This window comes from Tyto alba, unplaced genomic scaffold, assembly GCF_018691265.1.
Source record: "Tyto alba isolate M040663 unplaced genomic scaffold, T.alba_DEE_v4.0 Super-Scaffold_17, whole genome shotgun sequence".
In the NCBI taxonomy this organism is placed as follows: Eukaryota; Metazoa; Chordata; class Aves; order Strigiformes; family Tytonidae; genus Tyto; species Tyto alba.
In genome coordinates, this window is record NW_024881279.1 from 20,459,003 (window position 1) to 20,483,146 (window position 24,144).

A 24,144-nucleotide genomic window follows, 5' to 3' on the forward strand; every position below is an offset into this window, starting at 1 on the left:
GTGAAAGATGTGTGCAAACTGGGACAGGGAAAATAACCCACTGAAGAAGGCCAACCTTGATCAAAGATTCAGGACCCTGGAGGCCACGAGCTGATGATCCATTGCCTTTGCCCTGATGGCACTACCAGCCCCGAACTGGGGTGGGAGCGGGCAGGTGCAGCCCCCATGAGCAGCAGCACAGCCCTGGGCTGCCCCAGCTCTGCTGCAGGAATGCCCGGCTGCCATTTCAGGGAGGCAGCAGCAAAACCTTCCACCCAGGATGGTTTTTAAACTCTTTCACATCAGGACATTTCCTTTCAGCACCTGAAATACTCAACTCGCTTTGACAGAGAACTCTTTTTCAGACTAGTTTCATACAGGGGACCGCTTTTGACAGGAGCAGCAGCACAGGGCTATCTGGGACAGAAGTCACCTGCATCAAATTTTGTAAAGGAGATCATTGTCAGGAGCTGCACAGCCAAGTGCTGCCTGCCATTGCCAAACCTCACGCCTAGCACGGGTTACGCTGTGACAGAATGCAGCACACCGTTTCACACGGCAGCACACGCAGTTGAACACACCCAGATGGCACAAACAGCCCTTGGGAGCAGCAGTTGCTGAGAACAAGCACATCTTTAGCCACATGTGTCCCTCAAAACTTCCAGGGAACCACGCTGGTCACACAGTTTAAGTACATCTCAGCTTGCCATTATCTGCTTCTGAGAAATAAAAGCTCTGTGCCACTTAAAAAACCCCACAAAACAGGGCCTGGACCCATGCGCGATGAATTTGTAACCACTCGGTCACTTGTGGAAGACCCATGTCCACAGAAGTGGCCAGATGAAAGCCCCAGAAGTTGGCACCGTACCCCGCTATCCTCCTTGTAGACTGCTACAGCAGTCACGAGCCCTAGAGGCCACTAACTCCCCTGCTGAAAGGAAGGCACTGAATTTTGGGCTAGAAATCCCGTCCACCTGAAGGCAACTTGACACTCCCAATTGCTGGTAAAAGCCCCCTGCACACTTGCTTTCCCCCTCACGGCACACCCAGCGTGCTGGGGACTGGGCACCTAGGGCTGTACGAGGCCCTCTCCTCACCTTCTATGCCCAGGTCAGAATGCTTCGAGCTCCCTCTCACTTTAGTTAGATCACTCACTACTTTATAGATCTTTTCACCCCTCTCTGTTCAGTCCAATAGGCCAGGCTGATTAAAGTAGAAGTTGCTTCCAGTTCTTTTTGCTAGGACTGCTGGAGAGCTCTGTGGCTGAAGTCTCGGTCTCTTCCAGTCTGTAACTTAAACGTTCACAGAATCAGGACTTGCAGCCTTCCCTAACATCTTATTTAGGAAACTCAATAGCCAGAAAAGGAGAAACAGCGTAATATATTGTGGCAAGGAGATTGGACCTCCTTGGAAGACTTGGTTGCTAGAAGCAGCAGTGGGCAACTGCTGCTCCACAGCTACAGCCTGTTTCAGAAAGTTGAGGCCAAGCACAAAGATCCCGAAGGCAAAGTCCCACTGCTACTGCAGAGCACAGCAGGACTTCCAGGCACCTTGTGCAAGTGCAGCCCTGATACTCTCAGAAGGGACGGACCCTAATCTGACACCAGATACCTTTTTTTTCCATGTGAATGAAGCACAAATGCCACGAAGCTGCTGCCACTACAGCTGGCTGACTGTCACACCTGCCCCAGGAGCTCTCGCAGGCAGTTAACATGCTCATGTTCTCCATCAGAGGCCAGGATACCAAGAACTCTGTGTTGGACTTTTCTGCTTTTATTTTAAAAAAATCCAGAATGGATCCAGTAACAGTTTTATTATCAAGGAATTTTTTTTACTATAAGCAGAGAACAGACACAGGATGGAGCAGAAGGCTCAGGCAAGCAAAATATTTAACTTCCACATAGCCTCTTCTGTGAGAAATAATGTTACAGCTAAATTTGAAGTAACCCCTCTCCTTCAGAACCAGGGTACTGACCCAGCTGCAGACCAGGATGTTCTCTAGCAATGTAACCAGCCTTGTCACTGCTGCTCACAGGCCTCCTGACCTGCTCACATGGACACAGATCCACAAGGAGGGCCCCTGCAGGTGTTACTCTCCACCCAGTTCCAGCAGGATTTCCATCTCCACCCTTCAATTTAGTGACATGGTTTCCAAACTTCGATATCAAGATTTAGTACACCATTGTGTCAAGTATCAGAAATAAATGATCAGCGAGTCCCCAGTTGCCTCAGTTGAATACCACGGGGCCAAACACTTAGAACTTCATCTGGCATGAATTAACTTTCATCAAGTGACAATTTACCTAGCAGACACATCACTAAGTTTATACATTAAAGAATTTTATATATAGAATACTGCAAAAACACAGTAAGTCTGAATTCTGCCCATTTCTGCTCAGGAAGGTCCCTTCTCTCCCAAGCGTCAAGAAAAATCGACCTCTTCTTCATACTCTAGTCAAGGCAAGACAGAGACTTCTTATTGCTTCTCTTCCTTCTGATCCCCTGGACTTCCAGAACCCTCTCGTTCGGAGGCCATCTGTGAAAGAGTTGCCTTATTAGTTGTAGTAACAATACAATACTTTCCTAGACACTTTTTTCCTACCTAGCTGCTTAGGTTAGTTGTAGACTGAAGGAACCCTTCCTTCAGTGAGCAGGGTAATTGTCCACCGGAGAACGGAAACAATCTTCATCTCTGCACGACTGCTACTAAGAGGGAGGAATCTTCCCATTATTTTCGCCTTCCCAGTGAATGTAACAAGCTTACATCGCAGCACTGACCGTTTGCAGCCTGACATCGGAAAAGCAGCTTTCCACAGTAAGGAGAGCTTAGCACCACCAAGGTCACCTGAGCAGTGTGCCACTTCCATCCCAGGATGCTCCCAGGACAGGAGAAGTGCGCAACTGCCAGGGCTCAAAGGGATGGGCCTTCCACTGGGAAGGAGATAGAGAAGAAAGTCCCAGTGGCCTTACTACTGTAATTTTAGGCAGATTGAACAGGAAGCCTGCTTTACAATCATCATTAAAAGAAGTCCAGACGTTACTTTACTTGTTTAGCTCTCTACACGCCTAGGGGAAAGCTCTGTTCGTGCTGCTCTTGATGCTCCTTATTAAGAGGTGCCAGCACTTTCCCACGTAACACTGTACAGTAACGTAACACACCGCCTGGGCAGCGGGTTACCTACGGCAGGATGGCCAAAGAATCCAGGTCTTCAACTCTACTGACCTTCTACAGCCACCCCTTCAGCAACTGTCATCCAGAGGGAGCTGCACCGAGACTCAGCGCTACCTCCAAGCCCAGCTCTAACCTAAATGTTTGGTGTCCCGACTCATCCCTCCCCATCTGAGGGCTACAAAATGGAAATGACCGTGAACTTACCTTCTTGTATGCCATTTCAAAGAGTTTCAGGGAAGCCTGCTGCAGGTTGGTTGCTGCCTGTCTGATGTTTTCTCCTGTTTCAGTATCTTTACGAGCCAGAAGTTCCCTCATTTTAGCAATTTCTTCCTTCAATTTGTTGCACTGCAAATAAGTCACAAACAAACATGATGAAATTCTGCACTTTATTCACTAAGAACCTCACTCCTGTGATTCAACCCACCTACTGGTCACTGCAAAACTACCGCTTTTTTGCCAGAAGCCATCAAGTCAAGTCTCAAACTGAGGTCTGCAGGGACTAGGACTGTGCTCAATTCCCAGTGGGCACCTGTCCACTTCACTAAACATGCCACAGTTGGCATTAATCGGTCCCCTTGTTTGCAGTCTCAGCAAAGGCGCCAAGGACAGAAAGCCCTGCAGAGACTGAACAGCCCGCCAAGGACGAGAGCTGCTCTCCCTGGCACACCTCACCAGTGAGTCAGCCACCCCAGGAGCCAGGGTAAAGGGAAAAGAAAGCTGGTTTTCATCGATATTTAAGGCACTGTCAGAAAGCCAGCGAGTAAGGCTGTTCCCCACCCTGTTTAATCCCTTTGTTGCACGTGGGAGAAGGAGCAGAGAGGCAAACCAAAGCAATGCGGTCTCATCCCAGCCCCTGTAGCCATCTGTCAAACCCTCCACACAGTCTGGCATTTCTCTGTCAGACTGGCACGCTGCTGGAGAGGCAGGCCTGGAGAAGCGGGGTTACTGGGGGACAGCTGTGCTGGCAGCGCCTGCTCAGCAGCGTTCGCGCTCAAAACGTGGGCAGAGTTTTCATTCAGACCCGCAGGAAGGGGAAGGCAAATCGGCGATGCCTGTGTCAGGCCAGCATCTCCACCCAGAGAGCTTCCTCCAAGCACTGCTACCCCCTTTCCCTTGGTATTCCCCTCAAAAATATTACAGGGAACACTGCCTGCAGGCAACAGGGATTTAGGCTCCGTGCTCCTGTGAGAGAAAACTCCAGCGATCATAATCCCAAACACAGAGTCAGCCAGTATCCATCCTAGAGAGAGCAGCTGGGCTGAAAAACAGCACTTAAACTGATCAGAGGCTACTTACCAATAAACTATAATCTTGTTCCCTCAAATGCCTCACAGAGCCCCCAGGAGCCCTTTTATTCTGCTTCTGAGAGCTGTTAAATTGAAGACTCTGCAATCTGTTTGAAACTTGGCTTTTGAAATTCATAATGTAGAAATTAAGCTGTCACTTAGAGTGGTATGAAAAGCATTCTTTTGATACTAAATATCCACTCCTCTCCAAGACAGAAGAAAAACTGCAGTTAAGGGGATACAGTAATTTCCATTACCTCCAAGTTCTTGGGTGCTGTGGATGCACTGCTGGGACTGCACAGCAGCTTTGCCTTTGTCTCTCTGATAATACACTGGAAGGCACTGTTCCTAATCTCTCACTTTTGAACAAAACTCTCCTCCCACACAGGTCACAGTACAGTTCTTATCAAATCACCACAAGGCCAAGTCAAGGATATAATTCATGCAGAAACCTTTCATTAACAGCTTCCCAGGCTCTTAGATCTTCAGGGACACTGAACTCACACTCTGAAATAGGGTATTTGCTATTATCCAAACCATGTTCTTCTAAGTATGTCCTTACATCTTCCCGTCAGCCACGCTCATCCCACTCAGAGAGTGCAAAAACCAGAAGAGTCAATGACTGTGCCATCTTTCCACAGCATGGAAATACACACAGGGTCAGTGCCACTGGCCAGCGCCAGTTAAGTGAGAATTTGAGCTAAGATTTAGTAACAAATCTTACCTCCTTTATTGTTACAGGATCAGAAACTACCTACCTCATCTGCTGGCAGCTGATCCTTGAACTCCTCCATCTTAGACTCCGTATCATGGATGATGCCTTCGGCCATGTTTACAGCTTCCACACGTTCCTGGGTAAGAGAGCTCGTAAGGGCTTACTGCATACATCACTGGTGATACGAGCTGTGGACGTATGAACTAGCAGCTGACATATCTTTCCCCAAACTGCCACCTAGTTCCTACCCAGGGTCCTTCATAATGGCAAGGGGGCAAGAAGAAATGCAAGCAAACCATTTCTAGATGTATTCTGGCACCAGAAAGCCCAAAATAGGCAGTCTATGCAAATCAGCCCTCATGCTTTCACACTTACACTTACTTCCCTGGAAGTAGAAGCAACTCATGCAGCATGACTGCTGGCCCACTGAAAAAAGACAGCAACTGCAGAGACAGCACAGCCCTTTCCACTCCTTGGAAGAGCAGCAGAACCTTTGGAAAGTATTCTTAAGCTTCTTCAGCAACAAGGGCACTGGAGACAACTAAAATGCTGGGTTGTTTTACTCATGTCCCCTTATTACAAATGCTTGTAAGATCTCAGCAGTGAAAAAGCTCCACAGTCCTAGGTAAGAAATACTCGCTCCTAACGTTACTGTTGCAAAGACAACCAAGAGAGGACAGGGTAGGCTGCAAGTACAGAGGAGCAGTAGTCTTACTGAGTTGTAATTCAGTCCCAGTGTCAACATGAACTATTTTACCAGCAATGGTCTCTGGGACATCCAGCCCCCTCCATCTGAAAGAACAATCTACCTGAACAAGGCTGTGATAATATTCTCAGGAGACTAACCACTTACAGTGGAAAACTGATGAAAAATAATTTTGTTTCTACACTAGGTCTTCACTCCTTGTGGGGTGTCCAAGTTCACAGCAGGATGCTGAGTCCAGCAGAGTGATAACCGTTTATGCATTCATGATACTTCCATGGCAGCAAAACCATGATCAGAAAGGTCTAATGAGGGAATTTTGGCAATTACAGTTACACAAGTCAAGTGAAGAGAAGTGTTAAGAAAGTAACCTAATCACCTTCATCTGATAGATCACTGGATAAAGATGAGTCCCACTTCAGGACTACAACAAGTAAGAACTTAGCCATTTAAGATACAAAGTAAGGCAACAGGAAAAAGTTTTCACTGCAGCCTCTTCAAACGCTAGGCCACTGCCTACGCTTCATGGCAATGATGCGGTTATTTAAACAGTGGGACTTTCAGACCAAGGTCTTTAAACTAACCTACAAGTGCTAATAACCCACTGCTTTGTGGCTTTAGAGGTTCTGAAGCAAGGCGATCCTGCTTCACGTGACTGTATTCCACGCATTCTCCCCTTCAGCACTCTTCTGAACCCTCCACTACTGAGGATGAGATTTCCAGTGCTGCCTGAACACCTGAGGCAAGTTTCTACAGCCTAGGAGAACACAAACTAGATCAATTCAGTGTGCCACTCTCAGCAATCACTAAACATATGCTCGTGCCATATCTCAGAGTATGCCTGCGCTCTGTCTGCTTGAAAATCAATGCTCTATATTTAGTAGCATAATTAATTAGTACTACCCTCATTAAACCAATTAGTTCCAACCATTAATCCTATTTATATCACAGGTTCAGCCACTCAACCGAGGCAAGTGTCAGTCTTGTCTTGGCAAAGTCAGCAAGGCTTTCAAACACCTCCCGATGGCTTCACCTGCGCCGAGGGCAAATACTGCGCTCAGTTGAATATAGCATTCAAGATGCCACAGTGAGACTTTAAGCACTATGGGAAGCAACTTCCCACTTACGAAGGAAGAAGCTGAGATGCAGCTTTGCTTGGCAGGTTCTATAAATTGAGCTTTAAAATAAACTCAGAGAAAGTAGGTTAAATATCTCCATACTGCCTCCATTTAAATGGAACATCACTGTGAGAACCCAGCTGCAGTCGACTAGCTTCAAATAAACAGCCAAGATAACAGGCAGGTGGGCAGTAAAGAGCATCGATGACTAAAAGCATAACCAGAGTCACAAAGCTGTTTGTCATGAGTAATAGGCAGGTGAGTTTGCTTACTGCTGCTTCCATGTCCCAGAAATTCTTCAGGGAGGAACTGAAATGCTAACCACCCAGGGAATATTACCCAAAATCCAAAGGCCTCTGCATACACCTCCTTGCAACTCTGGAGTGTAAACTGAAGCAGCGAGCAGATATTCAGGTTACTGCACAAGCAAACAGCTCAAGACTCTACAGACTAGAACCTACAGCTCTATCAAATGTGGGCACAGTTAAGAGCACAGAACAGCAATAACCAGCAGGTACACTACTAGCTGGAAGATACCACAATGATCACATTACCTTTCTTCGCCGGTCTTCCTCTGCATATTTCTCTGCATTCTTCACCATGTTCTCAATTTCATCTTTGCTAAGGCCACCAGAAGACTGGATAACAACTGCATTAGAGAAGAAGCATTAATAATGAATGTGTTCTCATCTTTGAGGAAAGGAGGGTAGTATTTCCCAAACTCTCTCAATGGCAACAGCCTTGCTCAGGGACTCTACACGTGTGAAGACCCTGCGGGCAGCACAAAGACAGCCAGTCTTTGAAGAGGCAGTGATGCTGCTGGCAAGATAAAAGCCTGACATTTTAGATTTAAGAGCTCCCCAGCTCTGCCAGACACTTCCTGTCCACCCGTCTGCAAGTCACTTTGACTGTTCTTCAGTTACTCCTCTTGGAAATGGAGGACACAAAGGCCCCAAACCAAAGGGGCATTCCAGCAGGTTGAAAACACAAAATGAAAAAAGACAAACCCAAAAACAAACCAACAAAAAACCAAGCACAGCAACCGCCTCCCCCCCAAAAAAATCCAAACAGAAGGAATCATTTTACCAGGGCAGAGATTCCTTTCACTGTTGGAAAGCAGCCCAGGCTGGTAGCAGGATAAGACAACATGACATGATTCTACAGGTGAGGTCCTGAAGGCCTTCTGGTTTTCTCCACTTGTGCCAAAAAGCCAAAAAATATAGCCTAGACATAAGCTGGTTCTGCAGCAAAGCATAATTTCATTGGGAAAGGAAGGACCAACCTCCTGGCTATTGCAAAAAATGGAAGTATACTAGGATCCTCATTAAAACTAAGTTTTCTGCATCAGATTTGTCCACAGTACTATACAGAACTCTAAACAGACAGACACGTACATGTCCTTCGGATGCAGACGGGGTATGAGTTCACCTTTCTAAGTAGGACTGTGTTTGCATATAGATAGGCAGCTAAAAAATTCTGGTTGCCTATTATCAGGAGATATTTACTCAAAGCTAGAAGGCTGCCACACATGGAAAATCTACCAGGAAATCAAAAGAACAAGCAGTGTGTTTTTGGAAATGAATTTATACTAAAAGCCAAGCAGTATGGTGAAGACCAGCATATACCTTCAAGTTGCCAATACAGAGTTGACAATATTTTTCTTAACCGAAGCATGCATTTGCTTGCTCAAGTGGTTGCCTCCAAGAAACAACTGAAGGGCAGTATGGAGGCTTCCCAGTTAGAGGCACAAGAGATCTACTTTGTATCAGGGGAATCTACAAATGCTTCAAATTAATTTTCTGAGCCCACAACAGAGCTTTAGAAAGTATCAACCATATCATTAATTACCCCGTAACACTGGGCCTAACATTTCATCGTACTACAGAGCAAAATATACTGACAGCTTGAAGTCCCCAAGCCTCCTGCCATTTAGAGATGTTTCCAGCCTAAATGGATGAAAATGAACAAGGTGGTTACACAAAATACCTGCTGCTTCAAAATACTTGAATTTCAAGACCTTTGTAACGGAGTCATTAGAAACAAAAGAGGGTTTTGGCACAGGGCTGATCTGTTCAGCTGTATGTGACATGCCTTGGATTCAAAAGAGAGCTTCCTAATTCGACCTCTCCCTTAAAAAGCTGGCACCTTCATGCAGGCAGCTTCAAACAGACAGTAATCTCTTTGTGCGTTAGCAGAGGGCACTCCCAAAAGGAACAGCATGCCCACAAGCACAGCACAAGAACAACTCATACAAGATGCTGGATTCCCAAATCCTGATTTCTGTCCTGTCTGGGTAATCGAGTCACTGCTCCAAGCTCCTCAGTGACACAGGACGCCCCTGTAAAGCAGCAGGAACACTTCTCCACAAACGTCTGTGAGCCCTCAGTTAGCCAACCTGTACATCCAACACCACTCCAGAGACTGAGGTGTGGCTGCTACATATAGGAAACCCCAGGAAATAGTTGCGCTCTGCTGCAACATTGCTATGGCCATCACAGCAGACTGCAAGACCAAGAAGGGACCATCATACAGTGCAAAATTACTTGGAATGTGGTAAAACCCTGCCAGTGAGGGCTTCCTTGACCTTGGCACAGGCAGATACTTCATCTCTGCCTGATGTGCAAGGAGGGAGCATCCATCGGTGGCAGTTTCTGTCAGCAGACTGATGGAGAGGGTAGGGTGCTATGCATTTACAGAAGCTTTACTTCCTTACAATGAAACTAGGAGGTCAGTTGTCACTTCTCCCTCTCCCTACTTCATTTTGCAGTAACCCTTTGCTCTCCTTTCCAGAGGGGGCACTTATGCCAAGATGACTTCAGCTGCACCTATGCCGCACTGGCAACAGATTCCTTGTGTCATCCTTACTCTTAACCAAGTACCAAGCTGCACAGACCCCACGGACCATGGGATGCCCAGCAAGGCAGCACTCCATTGCCTTTGGAGTCACCTCGTGTTACCCATAGTACCTGCCGTGCCACGGCACCATCACTGCTCCACACCCTCCCTCCTCGTCCCTAGGCAGCATCCCAGAGCACTTACTTTGCTGTTCGCGTCCGGTGCCTTTATCCTTGGCTGACACATGAACGATGCCGTTAGCATCAATGTCAAAAGTGACCTCAATCTGGGGCACTCCACGCGGCGCTGGGGGAATCCCAACCTGAGAATGAGAAATACTCAGCCATTAGCTCCCACATGGAGAGGAGCTCAAGGTACGAGACTCACCAAGGTACGTGCTGGGCACGTTATCTTGGTGATCTGTCAGCTGAATCAACCACTAACTAACCCTCAAAGCCGAGACCTCTAAATACCTGTTGGCATCATGTGGTGAATTAGTAGTATCTTGACAGATTTAACTCAGGACAAGTGCACAGAAACCACAAGAGGTAGCCCCCCAAGTTTGGTTTCAAGGTGACATGGGTTCTGCTTTATTGCTAAACAAGCACCTCTTCCATGGACATGGCAGGATGCTTTATTTCCTCAGTTCTGGACATAACTAGACTTCACTGACTAGCTCCGAGGCTACCATTAAAAGAATGACAGGCAATACAACTTCCTTCAAAAGTATAAAAGAAAGGCAAAGCCCTTCCTTTCTGTGGGACTCTTCCTAGCAACCGCAAGTTTGTATGAAGAGTTTTAACAGTTCCAAACTTTGCCAAGACTGACCAAGCCAATTCTGTGCCAGGAGCTGGTTAGGCAGCCACATGCTGCACACATGAATCCCTGGAGCACATCGGTTCTCCAGCAAGCAAGACAGTTCCACAGGCATTCACAGAAAAGCGGTATTAGACTAGAAATGGCTTACCCTAGGGACTGCAGGTATCGTGGAGCCTGCTCCAAGTCCTGTCTTTAGAACACCAGAGGAAAGGCCGGCAATTTGGGTTATCTGCTGCACAGACCCAGTACTACAGAGCTCTTTTAGCTCTTTGTGCCCAGAAGGAAGGAGAGCCCTTTTAGGTGAACAGGCTCTAAAGCTCCAGTAGTCCCTCTGCCACATAAGACTGCTTAGAAACTCTGAGCTCCATCTCAAATGCTAGTTGCTCCCCTGCCACTGAAAGGCTGTGCCTTTAGAAACTGCTTTTACTACAAATAGGGTCAAATGGCTTCTGTAAGATGACTCCCCCTCAACACTGCCTTCAGGGGTCAGCTGAAATGGAGACATGAACTTCTCAAAGAAGGTCAAAGCTAAGGTCATGAATACTGAGTAGCCAACATACCAATGTGAACTGGCCAAGAAGTTTGTTGTCACTAGCCATTTCTCTCTCTCCCTGGCATACTTTAATCTCCACTTGAGTTTGCCCATCAGCAGCTGTAGAAAACACCTATGGAAAAGGAACAGAAAGTTACTGGCTAGCTAGTAAATGGCAACACATGAACTGACACAGTTACAGGCTGACTAAACAAAGAAAGGAATAAGGAGGAGCTACTTTGAAGAGATAAAGATTCATTACATGCTTGTTGTTCCTCTGTTCCTCTAACAAAACACCAAGGTACCAAGACTAGCAACAGCCAAGCTCACTAGCATCTTGTCCTGAATGCCCTTGAGTACAGGAAAACTGGCAATGCCATGCCAGCAGCAGGCTCCTGTGGCAGCCAGCCACATGACCAGACCATCTCCCTCTGGAGCAGCACAGCTCCTGTCCCAATCCCACGTCCCAGACAGAACAAGTGTTATCAGTAAGAGCACACACTAGCAGACCCAGACAAGGCAAAGTGAAAGAAAGGATCACACCCAACTCTACTAGGGCCTTACAATACAGGAAAAAAGAAACCCTTTTCAAGGCCTGCAAACCAAGAAAGGTGGTCTCAAACGGGTGTGGTGCTCAGTTACAGAAGGTCTCCACACAATTCTTCTTCAGAATGATGTGTTGACAGTTAACATCATGGCACATGCACTGCAATCCTGATCAGGCCACAAACATCCTGGGGTATCTTGGCACACATTAACTTAGCTTACCTCCCTTTCTAGGCACACTAATAATCAACACAGATACTCAGGGCTGACTTTAAATCTGATTTCTCCTTGCCAGATGAGGAGGAGACGAGACTATCTACTGGGATGCTTTCAGTAACCTTCTCTGGGTGTTTGAGGCCACCACCAAAGACCCACCCATCTAGAGTCAATTTGTACCTGGCTCTTCTTAGTTGGTATGGTAGTATTCCTGTTGATAAGCTTTGTGAAGACACCTCCCAGCGTCTCAATCCCCAAGGAGAGGGGAGTTACATCCAGCAGCAGCACATCAGTAACATCACCAGCTAACACGCCACCTTGAATAGCTGCACCAATAGCAACGGCTTCATCAGGATTAACTGCTTTGCTAGGAGCACGGCCAAACAAATCCTGTACAGTCTGCTGCACCTAAATGGAGAGAAAACACAGCTCATATGCAGAGTGAACCATTACTGCCCAGTGCTGTGGCCACAGGAACATGCTAGCCTTGGCTAAAGGTTCGTATCTTTCTGTTCCTGCTGCCATGTAACCCTGTGGCATGACAGAAATACGAAGCTTCAGGCTTGTGATTTCTCCTTAATTCCCCATCTTCCACACACCCTCTTCAATGCACTTGCTTCAGTCTAGACAAACCCTTCTCTGGAGACTCTTTCGCAATTAAGTTTGCCAGCTGCAAGTCAACCTCCTACATCAGTCCTTTCACGTAGCCCAGCCATATTCAGAAGGGATCACTCCATGCTTATCAAGCAGGAGTCAAGGACTGCTCCCTGGGAACTTGTACAAGCCAACTCTGGGCAGAACACAGCTGTCAAGGACAGTACAGCTGTGGAGGCAGAGAACAGGGAAGGTATAAAAAAATAAAACAGAGCAGAAGGACAGTTCATCCTGTTTGTGTCTAATACAGGGAAAAAAAGAAATGAAATTATCTGTTTTTTCAAACTCTTTATTTAATAGGCTGTTTCACAAGAGAAGTAAATTTGCTGCATCAGCTGACAGTCTGAGCTGCGTTATTAGCTTTTCACTGCTCTGTCCTTTCAGAAGGACATGCTCATGATGGCAACAGGTTTACTGCTGAAGGATCCAGACTGGAATGCAATAAGGTGTCTGCACCAGAGCACAGCTCAGCAGTCCCCCCCTTTGCCTTACAAGCGAAGGGTGTGGGACTTCGCTCCTGCTTGCAGCTTCCCTCCCCTCTGAGGACACTTGCTCAGCACACATCGGCACAGGTGAGCATGATGTGCCTGGAAAACTGTGCTGTAAGCAAACGTCCAGCTCCTCTGCACTTCAGCCAAGAGACATCTGCTGGGAGTGTTCATTAGAGGAAGACACTTTATGTATGAGCGTATAATTAAATGTAAGTCTTTACCTCTGGAGGCATATTTTATAGTACAAAAGAAACATTACTTCTAACCACCCACTGTACTTTTCCTGGAGCACTAGCCATGTGAGCACTCCAAAGGAGGCACGTTCCCTCCTAGCAGGGTGAACAAAACAACATACACGAGAAGGCTCTGTGCTGCGTGCATACCGGCACCGATCTCAGAGCCAGAGCTGTAACTACTGGCACTCAGGAAAGCAATATGTAAGCTCAAAGTCACAGATGCTGGGGGTTATGAACAGGGGGTAAAAAAAGTAAAAATAATAATAAAACTTAAAATCAGTATTTAAGTACTGTCTTACACTCTCCAAAGGTCATGTAATGTTTCAGGAGGGGCATCCCCACTTCTAAAACGTAGCTAACCGCACCGTTTATCCAGCTGGAACAGCAGGGACTTAGGGAAGGTACAGCAGAGTTACTCCACTCGAGCTTTGGCCAGAGCAGCAGCTTGTTTATCTTGCTGCTCTGGTTCCCCTGCCTGGGTGACCTTCTGCACACACTAATATCAACGCCAGCCACCAGGCTCGCTTAACACAGGGAGGAAAAAACCTCACCACCAAACCCCAAATCAATCCCAAGCAGGACCACGTAAACACCTACTATCCTAGAAAGGACTTGCAAATCACAAATCTTAACAGCAAAGAAGGAGTCCAAGCCTGACTGATCCCTATGGAATGAGATTTTGATCATCTCCATAGCAAAGGACAAGCTGTACCCTTGAAGCGAGCAGTGTACATACATGTTCAGCTCTGACTTCAGGGGAGCTAAGCAGTACTCTGCATTGCTATGAACAAGAATAGTAAATCACCAGCAGACAGCGCCTTATCTGCAAGACTGTGCATGTCAGCAGAGCAAGCTTCTAAGTTACCTGCTGGCGCTTATCACCACAGAATACAAGGGCTCCAGGTATTAGGTAACGAGTGCTTGGAACAGCCAGTTAAATATGCTTGACAACACCCAGACTCAAACAAGTAGCCAAATACATGCAACCAGCAGAGAACAGAGCCATTCTGCTTGTGCAGTGTCTTCACAGCTAGCTAGAAGTGCTCTACACAGGGGAAGGAATCCCCTGGAAGGCAAAGATTACAGATAGTTTAACCGCCACTGAAGTGTACCTTCATCACACATGGAGGTCCACAATAAGAGAAACCACCCTGTGTATCTGAACAATGCTGCTTACATTCGGTCCACATCAGAAAGTCAAGTTGAATTTTCAACTCCCGATACCTCCTCCACTTGTCTTTATAAAGTGCAACTCAGCTACAGCCCCCGGGGATCCAAGCTGAGCTGATTAAGCAGGATCAGAGTCCCTTGTCACTGCTTTCACGTGACTACCGAGCACGTCTGCTCTGCTCCTGGGGCCTTCAGCTGCTTGAGCTCTGAAGTTATCAGATTCCCAACTTCTCTGTTACAGATCACCCTTAACAAAAAGCCCTGCGTAGCTGTGCCAGCTTTGCCTGTAGCAGGGACTTATCTCATACCTTTGGCATTCTGGTCATGCCACCGACGAGAATGACTTCGCCAATGTCGCTCTTGCTGACTTCAGCATCCTGCATGGCTTTCTGGCACGGCGCTACTGTCCTTTTGATCAGATCAGCCACAATGCCCTCAAACTGCGAGCGACTCAGCTTCATGTTCAAGTGCTTTGGTCCAGAGGCATCCATAGTAAGGTATGGCAAGTTAATATCAGTCTGCAGCACAGAAAGAGACACGGAGTGAAAAACAGGAAAGGAAAATAAAGCAGCTACGTACAGGTTTTAGATTAAGTTACAGGTTCTGTTCTGCCTGTACTGAAGCACGTACATGCATGCTTACTCTGCAGCACAGTGGCAGCAGGCATACTTCTATGTTTGACATGTCAGACAAGAGAGAAGAAAATTATTTTGTTACACATCTCATGGTTACAACTGTTAAGTTTCAATCTTAATACGGTGTTATTTTGATGTCTTCTGTTGGTTAAAAAAAAAAAAAATAAAATGTATTTATCATATCCAGGAGGTAAGAGCTGAAACATTGGAAGTGCCAACCTTAAGCCTCTTTCTTTAGCACAACAGAGAAGCAAGCCCATCTTGAAAATTCTTAAAGATTTTGCCAAATGAGTAACATTTTATATAAGGTAACCTACTTGAACAAAGTAACTCATGACTGTTTTCCAAATGCAATCAACTCATGTTGGACAGCCAGTCCACTGCCATTTCACACAGAGTTCATCAGTGCCAGGGACCATAATCCCCACCTTTCATGGCTATTTGTGAATGATCTTACAAATTCCCATGCTGGATTTTTAAAGCAAATCCTATACTGAAACCATCTTATTCAAGTGCTGAGTCATGCTGACATCAAAAGATACTACAAATCAAAGCAATTAAAAACACAAATACTTTAAGGTCTAGAGATTAAATTTACACAACCAGAACTAACAGAGGTGTGCATTCACTTTATAAATAGCATGGTCAAAAATATTACAGGAAAATAGGGCCAAAAGCAAGTTGTCTTTCCTTCACTGCTAAAGAGTTAAGGAATTCATTTTTTTCTGGTATGAACAGACTGTATTTGCCAACTCTTGAGCTAGTAAAACAGAGCCTGCTATGTCTCTGGCAGAACTATGCATCCATTGTGACTGGCCTAAACTCCTTGCTATGAGCTCCCCACTGGCCAACAAAAAGACCACCATCAAAAAAAATATGTTTATTCAGAACATAGAAACTGGCAGAGTCCCCATTTCAATTACTATATAATTGACCTTAATTTCACTTAGGCAAAACTATTACACCCCCAACTTGCTGCTTCTCCAGCTCCTTATTCAGTAGTGAATAAAGGACATGCTTGAATGCATTAATATACAAAGCAAATGGAAAGAGAAAGGGGGTATATGTTGCCAATTGTCTAGACAACTCTTCTATAGGCGAATAAGTAAAGATTCTTTACAGAAATTATTTCTGATTAGACAAATTAGCTGTTTCAGTGGAATGACTAGCACCAAGGTTTTGGAACTGCTTGCACAAAGCCGCAAGCGCTTTCAGTAACCCAGCAGTTCTAGCTGCAGCTAAATTCCCTGATGCCTATCATAATTCTGAAATACCTAAGTTGGAAACCAGGTCACATTCCCTGTAACATGAGAAAACATGGTGCTAGAAAACAGGCAAACCTCAGCATCAGCTAACATTCTCAGCTTCTGACAACTAACTGTGCTCCTGAACAGTCTGTCTACCCTGCTAAAGGACTTCCTGTTAAAGTGATGCCATTCCGTTACACAGAACCTTGCTCTGCCATCACAAGAAAAAGAGCAGCAATTTGATAGAGCTTTGTAAACAAAAACAATCCAAACCCAGCTTATTACAATGTTTTACTGGACTGCTTTGAACCCAGCCACTTACCTGCACAGATGATGAAAGCTCACACTTTGCTTTCTCTGATGCTTCTCTCACCCTCTGAAGGGCCATGTTGTCTTTAGTCAGGTCAACACCCATCTAAGCGACAAACAATATAGGTTAACAGACTCTCAGCTTTTGCACAGGAGTCATGGAAAGCTTCTCTTCATTGCAGTTCACCTTCCTATGACTCTCGACTGTAAAGATGTTTGTAGAAATACAGCCAGATATGTGCAATTCTGCTGATCTCTCTCACTTCTGGCAAATGTATTTAGCATTTCGTAAACATCTGTTAGCTCCTTCTGCTCTGGCAGTGATTATACAGTAAGTTACAGATTAAAGCTTGGACAAGCTGCTGCATCGCAGAATATACAGGCAAGACTGAATTAGCAAAGGAGTTGAAATTACACTGCAGTTTCCTACAGCCAACCATGTATGGTATGCACCTGTGCTGACACATTCAGGTGGACCACAGGTTTTTATTATTAGAAATAAGCAGACTAGGTATAGGATAGTCCTGTTACACTAGAGGAAAAAAAGGCACAGGTCCTACTATTCTATGTTTTCCAGGAGAGGAATATTCCACCTCAATAAAGCAAGCGCAAGAACTGGAAGCCAGGCTAGCAGGTGTCTAATAACTTTTAAATTTCAGCTGTGCCATAGTTTACAAACAGTGCCCTAATATTTTAAGAAAATTCCCATTCTTCTACAGAAGTTAAGCAAGGTTGAAAAACAACGTATCACAAGAGTGAATTCTGATGAGATACCTTACCTCTCTCTTGAACTCTTTAACAATGTACTGTAGCAAAGCCTGGTCAAAGTCTTCTCCACCTAAGAAAGTGTCACCATTGGTGGACTTCACCTCAAAGACTCCCTTCTGGATTTCCAAAATGGAAATATCGAAAGTGCCACCACCCAAATCGTAGACTGCAATACTACAAAAACAGATGCAGAAACACATTACTTTCTAGAAACAGTTGTGTGGCTCAAAAATCAGTCTCCTCAGAAGGTGAAGTGTGCAGAATTCATGCGGCTGCCCACAGAAGTTAAAAGCTTCTCTAGAGACAGCAGTAAACAAATCACACAGCATACGCATCCCTTGAGCACTTCGAGTCCATATGGAAGTCTTCTCTGAAAGATGTCCTTGCCCATTATTTCAGAGAGGGTAGTTCCTCCTTCTTCAGAAAAAAAAGACACTCGCATCCAATGACAAGGGCAGGGACACCAGAACCACTATGAAACATGTTTTTCAAAACGTGAGCCTTTCACAGCACTATAATCTACATCAGAAATACAAAATCTGTAACAAAACCCCTGCATTTATATAACCACGCTTGCCATTGACAGAAGGCTGAATGCAGTCAGGGAAGAGGCAGACTGTGGGTACAAGGCACCAAACCTCAGCATCTCTCTTGTGCTACACTTCAGCACCACCGGCAACAGCCTCTCACCCAGCTGTCCTTAGCCACACCTATCACTGCTACCAGGAAGTACAATAATTAAATTGACACTCAGCTGTGATAACAAAGTTGTAGCTGCAAGTTACCAACTCACTTTCCTTAACAAGTGTGGTTGGCATAGAACAGAGTTGATGTTACAGGTTACATAGCACTGACTCACAGCTGTAAGTCTTACTTTGGCAGAATTTCAACCAATGTTTTTAAAAAACAGAAAGCAGAAGAGGCATTTACAAAGAAAATTATAGCATGCTTGTTTAAGAGGGTAGGTGTTACGAACAGGCACTTACACTTTGTCTTCAGACTTGTCCAGACCATAGGCAAGCGCAGCTGCTGTTGGTTCATTAATCACCCTCAAAACATTCAAGCCAGCAATCTGTCCAGCATCTTTTGTAGCCTGAGGTAAAAAGAGGAAGAGTGCTGACTACTGAAACTAAATGCAAATTATAAGCTGCAAAAATCTTACATCTTGGTGAATACCTGTCTCTGAGAATCATTGAAGTAAGCAGGGACTGTGATCACAGCATTCTTTGCTGAATGTCCCAGGTAATTTTCTGGAGGAGAGAGACAAAACAGAAAGTTATCCTTGTAAAGTAAGAATACCGCCAAGTTATTATTATGTAGTTTGAAATCATTTTCCTGAACTAAGAATGGAAGACAGGCTTGCTGCCCAAGAACTTGCTGCTTTCTGGGAAGATGCAGAGGGAGCTGTGCAGAAATCAAGTCCTTCCACATAACACGGAACAGTTTATAGACTTCTGACAGAACAACAAAGCACCTTCACAATTCAGTCAGTGACTGGATGCCACTGGTGACTGCGGATTATTCTGAGAGCTCCACTTGTCACTTTAAGTGTGCGAGACTGAAGCTGGTTTTCATTTCTTTGGAGTGTTCAACATGTGATACACTTAAAACTTACTCACTTTCATCCTGTTTACACAGCCTGATGATGGTAACATTTATACAGTACAGTGTACTCCTACTAACTTTACAAGCATTTGAGACACCAAGGCAGGAAAAATTAGGGTATTACACCCTAATTTAATGTCATAAACTCTGAAAAAAGAAAAGGATGTCATCGAATGCAGGTTCAGACCTGCTAAAAATAAGAATGCACCCAATGCAGTGGGAATGCACAGACAGGACTCATGCCTACGCATTAGCCCTGCACAGACCTTACACACTGCATTATTCTCTGTTGCTTGCAAAGCCAAATCATTCCATAGTTGAATTCATGTAGCATCCAGGCCAAAAGCCAACAGACCCACAGGAAGCAGACCCCTGCTTAAGGCAGAGGAACATCATCCTCAGAGTAAGTCAGATACATCATACCTAGATGCTCACATACTTTTATTTTAACTCTTAGGTGAAGCTTTAGCAAGTGTCCAGGACCTAACACTGAAAAAAAAAAAAAAAAAACAAACCCTAAAATCTTTGGATGAAGCTTCAGTAACAACCTTTAGTCCTGCCTTCCACTTACTGCTGGATGCACAATGTTTACCAAAGAGGCTGCGGAAGGCAGCTACTGGCTATTATCTCTATGTATTATACTCAAGTTTCCCCAGAAACCACATTAGGAATTGAAAAGAAAAAAAAATTCTCTCCAGGCTAATGGGTGCTTTCCCCTTGTGAAGATTTAGAAGTCACCACTAGGTAAGAAGCTATTCATTCCGCCGCAAAATTGGGTCCCTTCAACACTCCCTTTCTTGCTGAGTATCTAGCAGCTGAATAAGAACAAAGCCACTCAAAACCCTGGCTGCCACAGCCCATGCTCAGCTGCAGCCAGGGAAGCACAAGAACTGCAGCTTACAAGGAAAGGAGCTCCCCCTTCTGAGTAAGCGCATCAACTCAACAGCTACTCAGTTTTGTAAGCGTATGGTTTAAGTAAAGCACTAATGTCTTGCCAAAGAGCTGAGACTGAGGTAGGCGCTGATCTTTGTAACAGCCCATCACTGTACCCTTCCACAATCTGACCCACAGAAGCGCCTGCTATATGAGGATTCCTGTACATCCATTGGCCACGGCCCAGCACCGAGGTCATACTCGTGGACACAGACAGCAAAGACCAAACTGTACCAACCTGCAGTTTCCTTCATCTTCATTAGTACGAAGGCACCAATCTGGCTTGGAGAATAGAGTTTCCCATGAGCCTCTACCCAGGCGTCACCGTTGGAGGCACGGACAATTTTAAATGGAACATTCTTACTAAAAAACAGAAGAATTCCCCACTCAATTGCTGTATCAGCGTACAGCACAAACCCCCCACAATTAGCAGATGAACATGTACAAGTTCTAGACAAAGAAAAAAAATACAGAACTTGCCAAGAGCAGCCTCAGAACCAGGGAGCTCCAGAAATACCAATATATTACCTACTACTGCTTTTAATCAGCTATATCATTTAATTATAAGCCTCCTGCTTTGATTGTAAACGCCCTCAAGAATGAGAAAAGTCTTCATTGGCAGATGCTGACCACTCTGCACAACATCAGTAAGGCTTTTTTCTTCTTCTCTGAAAGCCTTATGATGATCAGCAATTTGCTACTAACGTAGCAAAATACAGCTTGGCCCTCAGAAAATAAGCAATGAAACTTTGAGACACGAGGGTGGAACTACTTCACCCAAAAGAGGGTCATATTTTAAAACACAGCGTGTCATGCTATACAGCATTGTATTTTACGCATTCCTGCTGGCAGCAGAATTGCTCTCCACCCCCACTTACATATCCTTCTTCACTTCAGAGTCATCAAAGCGCCGCCCGATGAGACGCTTGGTAGCGTAGAAGGTGTTGTGTGGGTTAGTTACCGCCTGCCGCTTTGCGGGCATTCCAACCAAGCGCTCGCCATCGGCCGTAAACGCAACAACCGAAGGTGTCGTCCTGGCACCTTCGGAGTTTTCCAGCACCTGTGTAAAAAATGTAACAGGGTGCCATCAAAAAGCATCACCTCCGAGAACGCGGATTTGGACATTCCACTGCTAATAATGTCACTGAAAGCTAGTATTCATTTTTTACTTACTTTTGCTTGCTTTCCTTCCATAACTGCCACACAGGAGTTTGTTGTACCCAAATCAATTCCAATAACGGCACCTTTAATTGCTTCTGAGCTGTGAAGCACATCAGGGAAAAACAAAATTACTACTAAAGGAAAGTAACTAGAGGGTAAAAAAACTTTCTACCTTGAAGACAGGACAAAGTGGCTTTTCACTAGATGTTGAAGCAAATACACATTGTATTCTGACCTAACCCTGTACTCTGACTCTTACACAGGAATTTGTGCCTGTTTTCAATCAGATCACTTGTAGGTAAACCCTCACTTCTTTAAACAAACATATAAAGCATTATTCTTCACCAGAATAATCTGTACTACGTATATTCTCAACATCCCTTAGGATTCTGACATAAAACAAAGTCGTAACTAATTCTGTCCCCTGCAAAGGCAGGGCTTGTTTTGGGTTACTTTGATCTTCAACCTTGTTTGAAAACATCCACCAGGAGTCAAAATGCTAATAATAAATTCTATTGGTTTATTTATCATTTCTTAGCATGAAAAGAGGAATACACAAGCAAATTACTCAACCCATGCAGGGTTCTTTGAGCCAGAGCCAAAGATAACCAAATTTCTGATCCTGAGGAGCAACAAATTAATTTAATTCTGAAAAACGTAAATGGTTCTTACTCAAGGCAAATTTGAACCACCTCCTCCTTCTCTCTAGGAAGAGTGCATTACCCCTTTCAAGGCTAGGGAGAACTCCCGTATCCTAGCTTTGTCTTAAAGCCACGTGCTGGGAAGGAAGAAGCATCCTGAAGGCAGAGCAGGACCACATTTACCAGCTTCTCACTCCCCAAGATGCAAAGTCGCTCTAAATCCAGTTCAAATCCCAGAAAGCAGTGATCTTGGCAATGTGCAACTGCTTGCTTTCTCTGAGCTAACCAGAGCTGGGCAGTTCTTCTACCACAAACACATTTCCCATTCTGTGTCCTGAATCAGCATCTGCCACAAAACATCTGACTAAGTTACACAACTAACTGCCACTCTTTTCCCATTATCTTCCAACAAGAAAAAAACAAGTGATTAAAATTCATGAGCTGTTTGAAATAAACTTTATCTGTAGTGAAACGGAAACACACATCACTCTGTTTTACAATGGCATGAAACAAATCTATTCCATCAATGTTCGGGGTATTTTTTGTTTGTTTTGGTTTTTATTTGTTTTGTTTTGTGCGTGTTTGTTTCAAATCAAACAAATCTGAACAATCCACATTTTGTGGATGCCACTGATGGTGGGAGAACAGGGGAAGAACAATTCTTAAAGTTCCCCTGAAAAAAAGCAAATGGTAAAGAAACAGCCTTAGAGAAGTTACATGCATAGGCTTTAGTTTTACCTTGCTGGTTTTGCCCCTTTACTCCATCTCTGACTCCAATATTCAGTTCTGGTATCAGGAGAGTAAATATAAATATCAAACAGGCAATAGTGAAAAAACAAGGAAATACTTACGCATATTTTCTGCTGGATGCTGCTCTGAGAACATTCTGACTGAGGCCATTCCAGAATGTCTGTAAAAAGAAAGACGTTCTAATGAAAATTTGGTTTTAAACATGAAGTGATCTTCAAGCCAAGGCTTTCAAAGGTAAACAACTACAACTTCTGGAGTGACACTGTCCTACTACAATATTTTATTTTTAAAAACTTAAGTGCAAACTAAAGAAGAATTTGAGAAAGATTCAAACTGCCCCAAAAAAAAAAAATCCAACAAAACCAATCCAAGTACTATAATTACTCATCCGGCATAACCGTAATCTGTATTACCAGAATCGAGCTATTTTGTAAAAAACAGTCTGCAAGTATGCTACCTGGCAAAACCCATTTCAATAAATTAACTCTGAACCTTCAGCTTACAGTGAACAGCACCATATAAACATTAACCCCATTCCTCAAAGCTTTACACATGGTCAGCAACCAAAAAAAAAAAAAAAAAAAAATCCGCAAGTCGAGATTTTGCTGCAACTCTTTTAAGCTTTTTGCAGCGGCTGTAACTTCGCACGTGCCAACCTGTATCTTGGAGAACTCCAAAAGCATTACCCCCTTTTTCTGCTCTGAGAGCGAGTTTTTAACAAAACCCCTTAACACAAGCAGGGCCGCGCCGAGGCGGGAGCATTTCGCGAGTTTTTCTACGACAGGCCGCTCCTCGGGCGGGTGAGGAAGCGGAAGCCGACAGGCCGGCCCTGACCCCCGCGCCCGGTGTCCCTGCCCCCCCGGCCTGACCCGCGCTGCTATTCCGACCCTGGGGAGGAAGAACTGAGCCAGAATGGAGCCATTTCACCACAAACCTCCCTGAGGACAGCTCCCCCCCCCCCCCCCCCCTCCGCGCCCCCGTTTAACGCTTTTCTCAACAAATTCCCCTCAGCGCTTGGGGCGGCCTGTGCCCCCCCCCCCCCCACGCACCTGCGCCAGCGCGGGGGGCGCGGCGGCGGCGGCGGCGCGCGGCAGGAGCGGGAGGCGCGCGGCGGAGCGGAGCATGGCGGCACGCGGGGGGGACGCGGCTCTTCTGGAAACCTCCACCCACGTGGGCCGCGGGGGGGGGGGGGGGGGGGAGGTGGCGCCGCAAGGACCCCCCCCACCCTCTCACACACACCCCGAGCGCTCTCGGAGATGGCCGGATCGCCCCGCTCGCTTTCAGCGGGCCGCTGGGACGCGACGCGCGGGAGCGCGGCGGCGCGCTGCTGTTTTGGAGACGGCGGGAGAGTCCGCTCGCTCGGCCCGCGGGGAGCGCGGCGGGATAGGGGCGCTACGGCGGCCCGGCGCACACCGGCGCTGCCAGGGACAGCCCGGGTCCTACGGGCGGCCGCGCGCTCAAGGTCGGCCAGGAGAAAGCGCAGGGCGATTGCAGCGGCCTTGCGTCAGCGGCGGGCAGCGCGCGTGCGCGGCTGGTGCGAGCCCGGCGCCTGCGCGCGGGGCCGCCCTAGTGCGGCCGCGCGGGACGGGGCGCGCGCGCATGCGCGGTAGCGCGGGGAGGGCT

At 45.8% G+C, this 24,144-nt stretch overlaps 1 protein-coding gene and 1 non-coding gene across 3 annotated transcripts; both read right to left on the reverse strand.

Annotated features, from left to right (window-relative positions):
• Window positions 1-1,736: 1,736 nt before the first annotated feature.
• On the reverse strand, window positions 1,737-23,707 carry HSPA9 (heat shock protein family A (Hsp70) member 9). 2 transcript variants are annotated; one of them, XM_032992714.2, is made up of 17 exons: window positions 23,571-23,707; window positions 22,623-22,681; window positions 21,143-21,230; window positions 20,848-21,029; window positions 20,208-20,332; window positions 18,608-18,681; window positions 18,418-18,524; window positions 17,443-17,605; window positions 16,677-16,769; window positions 14,781-14,990; window positions 12,102-12,329; window positions 11,188-11,292; window positions 10,013-10,130; window positions 7,528-7,622; window positions 5,196-5,288; window positions 3,356-3,496; window positions 1,737-2,515 (listed from the first exon to the last, which is right to left on the reverse strand). In XM_032992714.2, exons 1-17 carry the CDS (start codon window positions 23,643-23,645, stop codon window positions 2,456-2,458), a joined length of 2,016 nt encoding a protein of 671 aa, XP_032848605.2. In that variant the 5' UTR covers window positions 23,646-23,707; the 3' UTR covers window positions 1,737-2,455. The 2 variants fall into 2 exon arrangements, with proteins under 2 accessions (XP_032848605.2, XP_032848604.1); XM_032992713.2 differs by lacking the exon at window positions 23,571-23,707 and adding an exon at window positions 23,178-23,219.
• Window positions 11,789-11,860, reverse strand: LOC116961513. Its single transcript, XR_004407013.1, has one exon. It is a non-coding gene; the product is annotated as a small nucleolar RNA SNORD63 (small nucleolar RNA).
• Window positions 23,708-24,144: the final 437 nt, after the last annotated feature.

Bases quoted from the DNA above. Each gene is read 5' to 3' on its own strand.
- HSPA9 (XM_032992714.2), bottom strand. From the start codon at position 23,645: ATGCTCCGCTCCGCCGCGCGCCTCCCGCTCCTGCCGCGCGCCGCCGCC. The intron at 18,525-18,607 runs GTATTCACCAAG...TTTTTACCTCAG, and splicing joins TCAATGATTCTCAGAGACAG to GCTACAAAAGATGCTGGACA. The intron at 7,623-10,012 runs GTAAGTGCTCTG...TCTCTAATGCAG, and splicing joins CACCGGACGCGAACAGCAAA to TTGTTATCCAGTCTTCTGGT.